This window comes from Podarcis filfolensis (assembly GCF_964270895.1).
Source record: "Podarcis filfolensis genome assembly, chromosome: 1".
NCBI classification, from domain to species: Eukaryota; Metazoa; Chordata; class Lepidosauria; order Squamata; family Lacertidae; genus Podarcis; species Podarcis filfolensis.
Genome location: NC_139604.1, coordinates 101,442,872 through 101,457,610, shown reverse-complemented (window position 1 = coordinate 101,457,610; position 14,739 = coordinate 101,442,872). Strand labels below are relative to the sequence as shown.

At 43.0% G+C, this 14,739-nt stretch overlaps 1 protein-coding gene across 6 annotated transcripts in view; it reads right to left on the bottom strand.

Moving 5' to 3' along the window:
• AKAP6 (A-kinase anchoring protein 6) overlaps positions 1-14,739 on the bottom strand; it is a 239,895-nt gene that overhangs the window by 84,597 nt on the left and 140,559 nt on the right. For all 6 annotated transcript variants that reach the window (XM_083608609.1, XM_083608610.1, XM_083608607.1 and 3 more), the window contains one exon: positions 3,678-3,826. In XM_083608609.1, the coding sequence (XP_083464735.1) occupies positions 3,678-3,826 (149 nt within the window). The remainder of the gene's footprint in view (positions 1-3,677; positions 3,827-14,739) is intronic.

The following is a 14,739-nucleotide window of genomic DNA, read 5'->3' as shown; positions in this document are numbered from 1 at the left end:
ACATAAAATGTAAAAACCCCCGAAACCCTCACTTGTCTTTTTTGGCGTTGACACAATGTCTTCCTCATCCAAGTGGCACTCTACTTTCCCCCACTAAATCCAGATATGCTAAAACACATTTTGGGCAGTTGTGTTTAAAACAAGAAAGAAAAAGTGCTGACTTTTTATTGGGCACCATCTATCATCATTTATTAGCACATATAATTTAATGTATATCTAATGCATGTGCTCTTGAGGGAAATGAGAGGCAGATGGGGCTCCTCTACCTGGGAAGGTAGACCATCTAGGAGAAGGGGAAATCTGATCCTAAACCTCTGCTGCCTTGCAGCCATACTCATTTGTGAGAAAGCCTTTGGGCGTAAACTCTGAGGAACAATCCATATTTGCTGTCATGCGGGACACCTTTGGGAGAAGAAAAGGGTAAGGAGAAAACTCTACACAATTCTGGAGTGGAGTCCCTCCTTCCGGCAGCTCCTGCAGCCAAGCTGGTGCCAAATGTATTCCTTTCCTTTCGACTACAGTTAGATGGAGGAGGTGAGGTTGTGTTGTCTGGGCAGCCCAAGACCTCCAAACTCACTGCCCTGGTTTGCGCCCTGGAGAGGTCACGTTGGTGCTGCTAATGCAGGAAAAACAATGCTGGACGCATCAGTTACGAGTTATAAGCTCAACCTGATTGGCGTAAGGTACAAGCGTTACGGGTTGCTTTTGTCGGTAGAAGTGGTCATCAAGCCAGGCAGCCCCAGGTCAATAAACTGCTGACCCGCACACAGGTCAATGACTAATGGAACACAGCCATCATTAACTGTGAGAGGGAAACACTCAACACTGACATTGCTGCTCTGCAGGAGACCAGACTCACATCAAATGGATGTCTCTGAGAGATGAACTATACCCTTTTCTGGCAAGGAGGGCATCCATGGCATAGGTTTCACAGTGAAGAACCCTCTTCTGTCTGCGAAAGAACTGCTGACCAAGGGCTCAGAACACTTGCTTTCCTCTGGTTCGGTTAACATCTTGAGCGTCTGTGCTCCCATTATGTGCTCTGACATACAGACCAAAGACCAATTCTACGAGGAACTAGGCACATTCTTCTCTATCAAGGCAAAACAGCAAATGTCCTGGAGGCATCCAAGGTCAGGCCAATGACACCAGCTGAACTTAATTGTCATCAGGCTATTGGCCCTGAACTGTGTTCATGTTGCATGGAGCTACCACAGTGCTGACTGAAACACGGATCAGTCCCTGTTGACAAGCAAGATCCCTCTCCAGCAAAATAGATTACATAGCACAAAGCAGGAAGTGTGGACATGAATCAACACTGCTGGAACAGCCAACTTTGTGAATGCTTCTCCAATTCCGACGAACAGGTACTAGAGAGCCAGTGTGGTGTAGTGGTTAAGAGCAGTAGACTTGTAATCTGGGGAACCGGGTTCACGTCTCCGCTCTTCCACATGCAGCTGCTGGGTGACCTTCGGCTAGTCACACTTCTCTCTGAAGTCTCTCAGCCTCACTCACCTCACAAAGTGTTTGTTGTGGGGGAGGAAGGGAAAGGAGATTGCTAGCTGATTTGAGACTCTTTAGGGTAGTGATAATGCAGGATATCAAATCCAAACTCTTCTTCTTCTACTGAACTTCCCAAGAGACAGCACTGAAGTAAGGTGGAACTACATCAAAGAGGCAACCAGTGGCGTAGCGTGGGGGGTGCAGGGGGGGCTGGCCGCACCGGGCGCAACATCTGGGGGTTAGGGTTAGGGGGCGCAAATCCACGGGTTAGGGGGCACAAATCCACGGGTTAGGGGGCACAAATTACTTGCCTTGCCCCGGGTGCTGACAACCCACGCTACGCCACTGGAGGCAACCTACAACACAGTGATGTCCTCCTTTGGCAAAAGAGAGCAGCAGGTCCCTGGCTGGTTTGAGGCTGGCATTAAGGACATGCATCCTGTTATTGCTGCAAAGCACGAGGGCCTTGTGAACTACAAGTTTACACCCTTCAAGAAGTTGCTTGCTGCACTGAGAAAGGCAAGGAGCGAAGCCTAGAGGATTGCCAGATGATGTGCCAATGACTACTGGCTAAAGATGTGCCAGACCATTCAACTTGCTGCTGACAGTGGAAACTTTCACAATATGTATGTAGTCATGAATGAAGCCTTCAGGAAAACTGCACCATTGAAAACCTAATCTGGAGAGATTATCACAGACTGCAGCAAGCAGATTAAGTGATGGGAAGAGCACTATCAAGAACTGTACTTGCAGGAAAACATGGTTGCTGACACAGCAGCTGACAGCATCCAGACTTGGAAAAACTGGATGTTCCTCCCTTCCTTGACAAGCTGAAGAACGCCATCAACTCCACAGTTATGTGGTTAAGTCTCAGGACAGGACAGAATGCCAACAGCACTGTTAAAAGCCAGCCTCAACTCCTCCCTCATGACACACCTCCACGGACTTTTCTCGCAGTGTTGGGAAACTGGACACCTTCATTTGCCCCAGCTGCAACAAAATAAATCTCTCCTGTATTGGTCTCTACAACCACAGCAGGCACTGTAACGCCCCAACAATTTGACTTTACCCTCAAAGGCGCACTCTTCCATTGCCTCCCGAAACAGATAGATGCCAACAAAATATACTTAAAATGTGGAATAGTAGTCATTTCAGTAGTGGCAGTAGTCATTGTAGTAGTAGCAGCAGCAGCTGTATTTGGTTTTGAATGTGGAACTTGTATTGCATTTGTTATATTGATTCCTTTTTGTTTGGGATCTGTCAGCTGCTTAGAGATTCGTGTTGGAATATGCAGCGGTATAAAAAATAAATAAATAGCTGAACACCCTCTGTCAGTTTTGAGTGTTCACTGGCCTGGCCTGTGACTCCGAGGATTTAAAAAGAAAGAGGCAAGCGTGTGTGTCGGAAACCGAGGAAACGCAACTGCTCAAGGAGGAAACTGCACACATTCACAGTTTCCGTTTTTGTTTTAAAATTATCCTGCTCCCTTGGGGCTGGGGGAATAATTTAAAAGGAAATGCACTTTCACATACTCAGGATGTTTGCTGAGTTATGTAGCAACCTGTTTTCTTTGTTTATTTCGAGATGGGCCCGTTTTGCTTCCAAAGTGAATGGCTCAGGGGCCCCACTCACTTCACAGTTGCAAGGAAATTAGGTTGCTGATGAATTGCCTGGTGCTACGAAGCAACATGTCTGGATGTGAGTTTCTCAGGAGCGTCAGATTGGCCACCGATAGAGGAAAAAGTTCTGGAGAAGACAGGCATTTTGTGTGATCCAGGAAAGCAATCCTTGTGGGGTTTTTTTTTTAATGTCTTTGATAAAATGCTGTTAGAGAACCTTGGGGAATCCAAAGAAATAAAGAGCCCAGGCTGTATATGTACCATACGCAGAAAGTCTGAGGATATTCTGTGCATTCTCCTTGAAATAATGAGCAGTTCTGGTTAGCCTGTCCATACCGTGATCAATTGATGTCGGGCAATGAGTCACAACACATTGATCTTTGTGTGTGTGTGTGTGTGTGTGTGTGTGTGTGTATGTGTATCTGGGAGAGAAAGAATCTTGGCTTAGCAGGAAAAATCCTCCTGAATAACATAGGAGCGAGGAAGAGAAGATAATCTTTTTAAAAAAGATAACAGATCACTGAGAATAAAACAACAAAAAGAATAGTTCCCTACCCATTACTTCCCACTGTGTGAACTTTTGACATATCCGCAAACTCTTCCTTTCGCTTGCTACTGCTGTTGTACTGCTCGCTGTACAGCTTTAAGGACATCTGTTCAACAGCATCTCTTTGTGCTTCCAGATAGCATAGCTGAACCTCAGCCTAGAAAAAGACAACAATAAGAAATAAAATCCTTTGTTTTCATTCACAAGGAATACATGTATAAAGTCGCTGCTTTGGGGCCCAATGAGCACTCAGTCCAAAGTTATAATGCATAGTGGTATTAAACATTATCCTAATATTGATTAGGTGGTTCTTTATACATTAAATTGGTGTAAAATTAAAAGGGCAATAGCCTACAAAACACTCCTGTTCATCTGATGTGGTATGTTTAGAATTATTATTATTATCATTAATTACCCGCCCTTCACCATAAAATCGGGGGTGGTGGTGTGGTGTTTACAACAATTTAAAATACAATATTAATTTTTTTAAAAAAGAAAATCACAAATCACAGTAATCATAAACATCATCAAAAGTTCATACAATTGCTTATATTATATTTTGATTTCCAATCTCCTTGCATTATAAATCTTCAAGACCATTTTCTAAAAGGAGATTCTTGGAAATGAATAGCAGTTGGCTTTGGCATAACCCCCACTACACCACAGTGGTGTTTTTATCTAGGAACAGAGATGCTATCAAGCAGCCGTGGTACATGACGACTTCACAGTTCCTGAGAAGAAGGGGACTGATTTGAAAAAAAGAAATGGCACCATAAAGAGTCATTGCTGCTCAAATGACACATACAAAAATAAATAGCTTTAAAAAATAAAGAGTTAAAAAATAGTTAAAAACAAAACAAAACAATGCACCCCCCACAAACGCATTTAAAAGGCTGTAGACTATTAATCAGCCTAAGGCCTGGTTGCAGAGGAAAGTTTTTGCCTGGTGCGTAAAGATGTACCATATATTGAAGGTGCCAGGCAAACCTCCCTGCAGAAAAGGCCCCCTCTGGACCTCTCATGCACACAAAGAAGGATCTCAGTTGATTATTGCAGAGTTCAGGTCAGTTTATATGGGGAGAGACAGTCCTTGAGGTATTGCTATCCTGAGCCATATCATCCAGATTTCAGTTATTTCTGGCTTACAGTTTACTCAGATTCATTTGTCCTGAGCCAACATATTTTTGCACTGTGGGATTTCTGGCACACACTCAATATCACTTGTCCACAAGTACTTCCCAATTTGGGTCAAAGGAAGGGCAGACTGAACTTGCAAAGGGGTGTACGTACAAAGACACCTCTCTACTGAAGTGAATAAGGAAGATTCATGAAAAAGTTCTGTGTATTATCAGACTGCACATGAGGATGTGCACTGGGGGATGCTGTCCTCTGTCCTACTACAAAACCAGCTCCACAGGTAAACACTTTTCTCTTCATCCATTGTTTAAATATTCCAAATCTTCTAAATGTACAAAGACACATATCAGGACTCAGCAAAGAGGCAGATTTACAGCAAGGGCTTGGCTTTGAATTGTCCTTCCCAATGGCTTCTTGGAAATACAGAATATTTCTGGGGCCACAGGCAATGTTTATCTGCATTTTAAGGCAATGAAGGCAGTGTATATATAATTTTGTTCTGCCCTGGAGAGGTGCTTGTGTTCCCAAGACTTACTTATTCATCTGTGGAATTTATGTTCTGTTTAGCACTTGCCTAATGCTTCATAAAAGGGATGCGGGTGGTGCTGTGGGTTAAACCACAGAGCCTAGAACTTGCCAATCGGAAGGTCGGCAGTTCAAATCCCCGTGACGGGGTGAGCTCCCGTTGCTTGGTCCCTGCTCCTGCCAACCTAGCAGTTCGAAAGCACTTCGAAGTGCAAGTAGATAAACAGGTACCGCTCCAGCGGGAAGGTAAACGGCGTTTCCGTGCGCTGCTCTGGTTCACCAGAAGCGGCTTAGTCATGCTGGCCACATCACCCGGAAGCTGTACACCGGCTCCCTCGGCCAGTAAAGCGAGATGAGCGCCGCAACCCCAGAGTCGGCCACGACTGGACCTAATGGTCAGGGGTCCCTTTACCTAATGCTTCATATGTCATTCTTTCTGCTCAAGTGTTTGTTTGACTAATGGTGTAAATAAAAACAAAGGCATAGCATTCTCACTGCACCAATCAAACCTTCCCAAAGATTACTCAGCAACCTGAACTTTAAGCAAGATGAAGTAGATTAGCGCTGGTGTTTTCTTTTAGACTATTTCCTGGTCAAAAGAATGTGGAATAACATCTGGCTTCAGAACCTATTGAATAAAGTACTTTATCTATTGCAGCTGTGTTGATGAGTTGGATTCTTGAGCTCAGAGCACCAGATGACATGGGGATGGGTTTGGCCATTTGCCGTAATTGCCCCTGGATTGCTGGGAGGACTACAGAAGCAAAGTTGAGCTCAAGAGCACTTTGGGGCCAATATGGTATTGTTACAACACACTCTACTAAAATGCAAACACGCCAATTAAAATGACAGCAAGCTTCAACTCCCCCCCCCACACTCTGTGTCCCTTTTCCCTTGTGTGTAGTGGGGTGTTTTTTTAAAGAGTGTAAGCCTGCTGGCAGGGACTGTCTTTTTTTAATTGATTATATGTAAGCCTCTCCAGGAGCCTGAAGAGTGAGGTACAAATTCGACAAATAAATAAATAAAGGGATTCAGAGGTGTAGAACCTAATGGGCGACAAGGCAGGCTGAGAAGGGGTTGTGACTATTCAAAAATGTCCGAAACTGTCCAAAGTTGCAGGCATCTATGTTGATCTATTGCCACACAGAAAAGCAAACACACACACACCAAAGAAAAGCAGTACATAGCACAACAACCAATTTATTAGGATCAACATTTCTGAGATCCTGTGTATAGTTTCCAGGGAGTAAGTTCCACTGAACTTAGTGATGCTTGCTTCTGACTGCAGCATGTAAAACCCCTTGAGCTTTAACCAAAGGTCTTCAGTCCCCTGAAATGCAGTCTTTAGATTTTAATTACAAAATGCAAACAATCGTGCAAAGAAGTGTCTCCATTTAAACGGGCAGTGTGAAGAAGGAACCCCGTCAAAAAAACAGAAAAAAAAGACTCAACCTCTACTTGATTGCTATTCTCATTCTCTGACTTTGTCTATGCTAATATGTCACAAGCAAACTTGAAAACTTCATTAGCACCTGATTCAGTTGCCAGGTCCCCCCTGCATTACTCTGATGCTCTGACAGATTACCTCCATGTCCAGAAGCTGGGCTCCTTTGCATTCCCTGTCCACTTCACCATTGCCTAAAGTAGCAGTTTGTTACATGCAAAGCTTGTGGTAGAGCACAAGCCTTGTGTGCAAAGGTCCCAGGTTCAGTCCCTAGTACATCCAGGTAAATCTGGAGAAGACTTCTGCCTGCAAATCGTAGAAAACAGCTGCTAGTCAGTGAAAGATGCTGAGCTAGATGGATAAATGATCTGACTTGGTATCCCACTGTTTCTAAGGCCACAACTTATGCCATCAGCTGCAATGTACACAGAGTGAGGCCTTCTCTTCAGGCCTTCTCTTCTATAATGAGGAAACGCCTGTGCAGATAGGATTGGCAGCACTGCCCAAGGCTCCAATCCTAACCTCAGTTGTTCAGAGATGGTAATATAAATTGGAAGTGACAGCAGTTAGGAACGGGGTCCATATATGTTAAAAGGCACCAGTCCTGACAGTTCCCTTTTAGTTTCTGATCCCAATTCAAAGTGCTGGTTTTCTTCTCTAAAGCTCTAAATGGTTTAGGATCCCTATACCTAAAGGGACACCTCTACCATATGAACCTTTCCACACTCTTTGGTCTTCAGAGAGGGGGAGGAGCTGCTATGTGAACATAGGAAGAACCAGAATCAGCCCATTGGATCTGCCTACAGCCAATCTAGTCCAGCATCCTATTCTCACAGTGCCCAACCACATGCCAGTGGGAAACCTGCAAGCAGGATCTGAGCATAACAGCACTCTCAACTTCTGTGGTTTCCAGCAGCTAGTAGTCAGAAGAATTACTGCCTCCAACTGTGGAAGCAGGGCCTAGTAGCCAATAGCCTTTTCCTCCATGAATTTTAATCATAAGCCACATTTCTAGAGAAAGGGATATTCACTCAAGTGCCTTGGACTGTGTGCATGCCCTCCTTTCATCTAAGGTGTGACTGAGGGTCAGAGAGGACAGGGCCCTCTTGGCAGTCAGGTTATGGAATATCTGTTTCTTCGAGACGTTCTCCTAGCTACCTCCTGATATTCCTTCAGGCACCAATTGAAACCTGTATGTACATGTGTGTGTGTGTGTACGCAGGTATGCTTTTCAATAGCGTATCCAAAGTTTACATCTGTGGCTTTGATGGTTGCTGCCTGTTTTAAATCATTTGCTGCTGCTGCTCACTACTCTTGCATTTTGTCTTTTGTCCACTGCACTGGGGTTGCCTGCTTGCTTTTCAGCATTTTAACTGATGTTGTTAGCTGCCTTGTGGCCTCCAATGTGGAGCTGAAAAGCGGGATAGAAATAAGCCAATAAATAAATAAATAGACGATGTGGAGAACTTGGAAGAAAGAGGGACTCCTGCTGTAGAAGTATGCTATAGAAATAATCAAACCAAATAATATGAGGGTTCCAACATACTTTTAATTTAGTGCAGCATCATTCATTGTCAAAGAATGATGTAACTAATTAAAAGGGTAAGACTACAGATAGATCATGTGTGCATATGAATACACACATGCACATTCCATGGCTGACTCATGTCTACAGATTCCAGAAAACTCCATTAATGAGTACAAAAAAAGGAAAATCAGATGCTCCCTTAGCGAGCCAGGTAATTTCTCTTCCGTGGAAAACAAATTAAATTTCTTTCTCAAAGAAGTGTCTCACAAATCACCAGTGTTTATTGGTTTGATAGTTTTGGCTATCTGGCATTGTTCGCAACATACTTTGCGACTTCTGATTTATGCCTGTCAGAAATACACTGCATTTGTATTTTAGATATCGTCATTATTATTCACATGTTGTCAGTAGCTGAAAAAGTTCCAAAATTAAGTATCTTCTGGAATAAAGCTTTCTATTGCTGTTGTCAATATGCAACTAGTAAATGGATCTTGCATTCTACAAAAGCTGATACATTTTCTTAGCTGCCGGCAGTGCCTCATCCTGAAATAGCTGGAGAGAGTAAGTCTGACACAGGGGACTGATGCTGCCATTTGCATCTGAGAAGACCTGACTGAGATAAATGTTGGAACAGCTACCTTCCATCTTCTCTGGGTCTACGTACATCACTATGCCCTCAGGGAAGGTAGAAGACAAAAAGCCTAAGTCAGGGACTTCATGTCCTCAGCTCCTGAGAAAACAGTGTTTCTAAATATTTGGTAATGTTTCTTCTTTTTAGTATATTTTGTAAAATGCCTCAGGGATCTTGGCAACATGGTGGCATATGCTTGCAATCAATCAATCAATCAATCAATCAATCAATAGCTAACTCCCATAGTATTATGTCCTGCATGAAGCTTGACTTCTTCTGGATTGGATGATTGGCCTGTATTAAAATTTCAGCTTCACATCCCTCCTTCAGAATTTTATAATTATATTGTTTATATACAGCCCCAATATTCTGAATGATCTGAAAATACCATAACCATTTGGAGGTACACTTATGTCTAAAGAGAAGGCATAACTAATCTTTAAAAGTTTTCTCATATTCAAGGTGTCTTGGACTGTGTGTTTGTGTGTATGTGTCTGAAATTTCATATCTGTGGTGTAGAAATACCTTCTATACATTTTAATCCCCATTCTCTTTTCAAAGTACACACAGTATGTCTCTCCCTTTAGCTTTTCTCCTAATCTCTACATTTCTCTCTCTCTCTCTAGAAGTGAGGCCTGGAAAATCCAATCAGAAATTGGTTAGCTTTATTTGGCATGAGGTGTAGCTCCCAAACCTTCATCAAGGAAAATTCACCTCAACCAATCAATCTTTCTAAGTTCACAGAAAGCAGGCTGCAGTAGTAGTCTAGACCAAAGCGGTCTCAAAGGCAGACTTCACGTGTTTCCAGGCCTGAATGTGAAGGAATACATAATGCCGTAGAATTTTCCATTCTGCTACAGACCCGCTGGCTGGCTGCTTCTGGCCCCAGTTCAAAGTGCTGATGCTGACTTTGAAAAACCGGAATACTCTAAAGCCTGCACGCCTAACCTGATGCCCTCTAATGCTTTGGGCTGCCATCATGCCTGGCCATTGGTAATGCTGCCTGGGGCTGATGGGAACTGTAGTCCAAAACATCCAGATTGTAGAAGGCTGCCTTAGGGGGTCCATCCTCCCATATTTCCCATTCCCTCCATTTACGATGATGTTCTGCTCTTATTTCTCAAATGTTAGCCTGTAAGGGTGCATAGCTAGGCTTTCTATGTGACTTCCTTTGTAGATTCATCTGACCTTCACGTTGAGCATTTTTGATCTGTCAAGTGAAGTTCTGGCCTTTTCAAAGGCTTTCTTTGCTTACTAACTTGCAGCCAGCTGATCGTGGCTATTCTAACTTGTAGATTTTTATGTTGTTGCTCTGCCTGTGTTTTATTGATTGTTTTAATGATGATTGAAGCTTTATTGATGCTCCTTCAGGAATTACAGGCAATGCGTGGTTTTGGGTGACATCCAAGGCATCCTGTCTACCAGCAGAATGGACTTCTGCTCATGCTGTGGGAATTGTTTTTCCCCTCGTTCCCCTGTCCAGCCCTCATCAGGAGGGCTGAGGGACCCTCAAAACAGAAGGGGATTAGGGGGATGGTACAATGTGGGGGAGAGGAATGGGAACTCTTGTTATGTGTACAGAAGTCAGTTCACATGGCATTGAACAAACCCATTGTTTGTTCACTGCACCACATGCTATTCCCCCCCCCCAAAAAAAATTTAAGAATTCAACCTATAGGTGCTGAAACAAATAAACAAAACCTTTAAGATACTGGAGGGGGGGAGGGAGAAGATACCTACGCTCACCAGAATTCCAGATATCTTCATAATACCTAAATTTGAGTGCAGCATATCATATCATATCAGCATATCATTCTCTATATTTATTGTATGGGAGCTCTTAACCTTATTTTTCTTTTTCCTTTTTTGCATCCTGGGACTGCCCAAACGTACTTGCTTTGGTACACTTTTGTGGCTTGTTATTTTCCTGCTTTCCCTATAGATGCCAAATCCTTATTTCACTCACTTCCATGAGCTCCAGTGGAAGTACACAACTGCCCTTAGGAAAAATGTCCAATTTTATCATTTTACAGTATGTTTTTCTCCCTTCTCTCTCTCCATCAACTATTTTTAAATGTAACTCTTGTGTTCAACTACTGCAAACATTTTCAGCATGCACAAATCCAGGAAGATACGAGCTTCAAACAGATATTTCTGATTTCTATATGCAGTCATCTATCACAGAGTGGCTGTATATAAGACTTCCCTCACCCCCTCCAACAGTTCATGTTCTACTGATATTGCAATTCCAGAGAGGCTTTGAAAACCTCAAGTAGGTATTGATTGGTTTAAATTTCAAAAAAATAAAAATAAATCCTATATTCTTCAGAGGCCACTGTAGGATACAAAAAGTCAAGAAAATTTGCGCTGCCAAAAAAAAAAGATGTGAGTAAATCTACTGAAGATGATTTACATTATTTTATTTTTTTAAAAAGGGCAAAGATGTTTTAGATCACTCATCAGTCCTATATATTGGTTGGTTAATAAAAATATTTAGGCAATCAGCATAGTAACAAATGAAACTGTTTGCTCGATGTTGTTCTTTGATAGAGAGGAACATGAAGACTGGATTTTGAGGAGAGCAGCCCATAAGCAGGGAGCCATCGCAGAAAAGGCCGCCTTCTGAACTTCTCACAAAGAGGGCCTCTGATGATGATTGCAGGGTCTGGGTCATTCCTTATGGGGACAGGCAGTCCTTGAGCTATTGCAATCCTGAGCTATTTAAGGCTTCATAGGTTAAAACCAGCACTTTGAATTGAGTCCAGAAACTCATTGCAGCCAGTGCATTTGGGCCAGGGTTGGTTTTATACGCTCAAACCGTCTTGCCCTGGTGAGCAACCTGGACACTGCATTCTGCACCAGCTGAAGTTTCTGAACCGCCTCCAGAGGCAGCCCTATGTATAACATACTGCAGTAGTATAACCTAGAGCAGGCATGTCCAACTCCCAAGAGACTGCAATTTACTTCCATTATTTAAAAAAAAATGGCAGTAATCTACCCATTGGATTGACCAAAGTTGTTGAGCTTTTTGGGGGGAACCTGACCTAGAGGTTACCAGAGCATAGACTGCAGAAGTTAGGCTATCCCTGTCCAGATAGGGACACCAGCTGAAGCTGATGGAAGGTACTCTGCACTACTGAGGCCACCTGAGCCTCCCATGACAGTATTCGCTTCCTGAAGCATTGATCACAAATAGATGTGGGGGAAACTCACAGCACACCTTCAGATGAGCTACAAGAAGTGCTGCCTGTCAGTAGGCTAGTGACTTGTCCAATCAAGGGGCAGCAATTTTTTGCAACACCCAAAGGAAACTCCCAGAGGGAGGGGGGTTGCTCAGGTTGTTTCCACACTGGAAACTTGTGGTGTCCTGCATACTGTTGGCTGTCACAAATATATGCCACTCCCACCCATGTCAGGCAGGGGCAAAGCTTTTTGTAACATCCAGACCCACTTTAGAAAACATAACTTTCTATACATAAACTATTTGTATTGTTGAGAGGTCAGCATCCCTGCTGCTGCTGAATTCCTGGCAATTTGCATACCATTAAAGCATTAGCCATAATGTTTGGAAAATTTAATTTTAAAGCTGTGCTGTTAAAAGATGTTTGCTGAATTGTAAGCATCTATGACAGCTGGGAAATTTGTTAACACTCTGATAGTTACACTATTTGTGCCTTAGTCTGGAAGGCAGTAAACAAAATCCCTTTTCACTTTACAACAATGAAGGGGATTTTAATGCAAGAGGAGGTGTTTAAAGACAACAACAATTTTTATCACAGCAATGCAGTGATGAAGGCAGCATGTCTTTTTATTTTCAATATTTCCTATCCATTAAGTTATCACTTTTATGCATTTATTTGCTTATTTTTGGCTCGGGGGTGCAGTTTTGTGTGTGTTAATACATGAAAGAAGGGAAGCACACAATTCTGATATAATTCAAAAAACCATTTTCCTTATTGAATTGTTTTTCTTACTATTCCTCGACCTATCATGTGTGAGTCTAGGTCACCACCGTGTTATTGCCCTTCTACAATATTCCATCACTTCAGTATATAGTCATGTACACGAGGAATCAAGAATGAAAGGTGTATAATGAGAAGAAATAGAAGCTTGTTTCTCTTATCTGCCCAGGTTACTGCCCATGTCAATGATAAGATTCATAATGGTGGAAATGGCTCAGGATGCTTCTGGACTGTAGGATTCACACACCAACAAATCCAGGTGCGAAACTAAAGGTGACCTGAAGCAAACTTGCTCCCCCCCCCCCCGAAAAAATGGACTTCTTGTGATGAGCAAAGTGAGAGGGAAATGCACTGGAAAGTGTGGGATAACACTTTCTTAATTTAATGTTGTGTAACTTCCCAGCAATAAGAACAGAAAGAATGCTGAATAAACAGCCAGCTTCATCTAACCTCCACGCAAACATTGTGGAAACAAATCATGATGAATGCTCAGTAAACATGTCTGGAAGCAACAGTCCATATACTATCAGTATTACTGAGAAACTGTAGCACTATCTGGGCATTTGACTCAGTTAAGGACAACATTTGGGACGCGGGCGACACTGTGGTCTAAACCACCGAGCCTCTTGGGCTTGCCGATCAAAAGGTCGGTGGTTCAAATCCCCACGACGGGGTGAGCTCCCTTTACTCGGTCCCTGCTCCTGCCAACCTAGTAGTTTGAAAGCACGCCCACCAAAAATGCAAGTAGATAAATAGGTACCACTCCAGTGGGAAGGTAAACGGCGTTTCCGTGCACTGCTCTGGTTTGCCAGAAGCGGCTTTGTCATGCTGGCCACATGATCCAGAGAAACAGTCTGCGGACAAACGCCGGCTCCCTTGGCCTGTAAAGCAAGATGAGCACCGCAACCCCAGTCGTCTGTGACTGGACTTAACTGTCAGGGTTCCTTTACCATTATTTTTTTTAAGAGACAACATGGGTATGGGAAATGGAGTAACCCCTCTCTCCGCCATTGACACCTAGCCATACAATGCAAACACCTGAATGGAGAGAGGGAGACTTTAAGTGTACAGACTTCCACACAATCTGGGATCCATCGAAGCCTGTCCAAGAGAAGGCTCCCTTCAGAGATCTGCACTGCTTATTGGGACACCAGGGCTGTACTTGCTGAAGACCTGCTTTCATGTTCTCTTTAATAATGACTAGAAAGCCCAAAGGCAGCTTCTGTGAAACAGCCACCCCCTGGCTAATGGAGGAACGGAAGGAACAAGGTAGGAACAACAAGAATCGCTTTACATATGAATAACAACAATTTAGTTATCAAAACAGTAGCGAACAAGCATGACTTTATACCGTTCTTTTCATAAAATTTAGCCTCCTACGGTCCTAATAGTCTTTTTCCTGTGGTTCAGGAAAGCACAGCAACACTCTGCCCAGTGCCTGTATCCTTATTTCAAAGAGAATCATTCAAGCCGACATCTACCCTGTCAAGAATCTTGACTTTGAGCTGCTAATGTAGAATAAAAATCAATATATATTTTGATCATTTGATGAATATTTACTTCTTTCTTTAGCGCTCGGGGATTTCAAAATGAAAACTGCTGAATCAAGTCATTTTATTTTTCTGTGTTTGTGCCAACACCAATTTACTACCCTCCAGAAAGTTCCTGAACAAGACATCCCAAGTGGCGTACTTGTTGGTTTTTCCTGTCAGTCATAACAGGGTGCCAGCAGGGAGCCATAATCATTTCCCTTTCATACTGTTAGTGCTCCAGAAAGCAGTAGCTTGATTTACTTCCCCAGAAAAAGTAAACTTGTCTTATTTAGACGTACTGTAGAATGCTA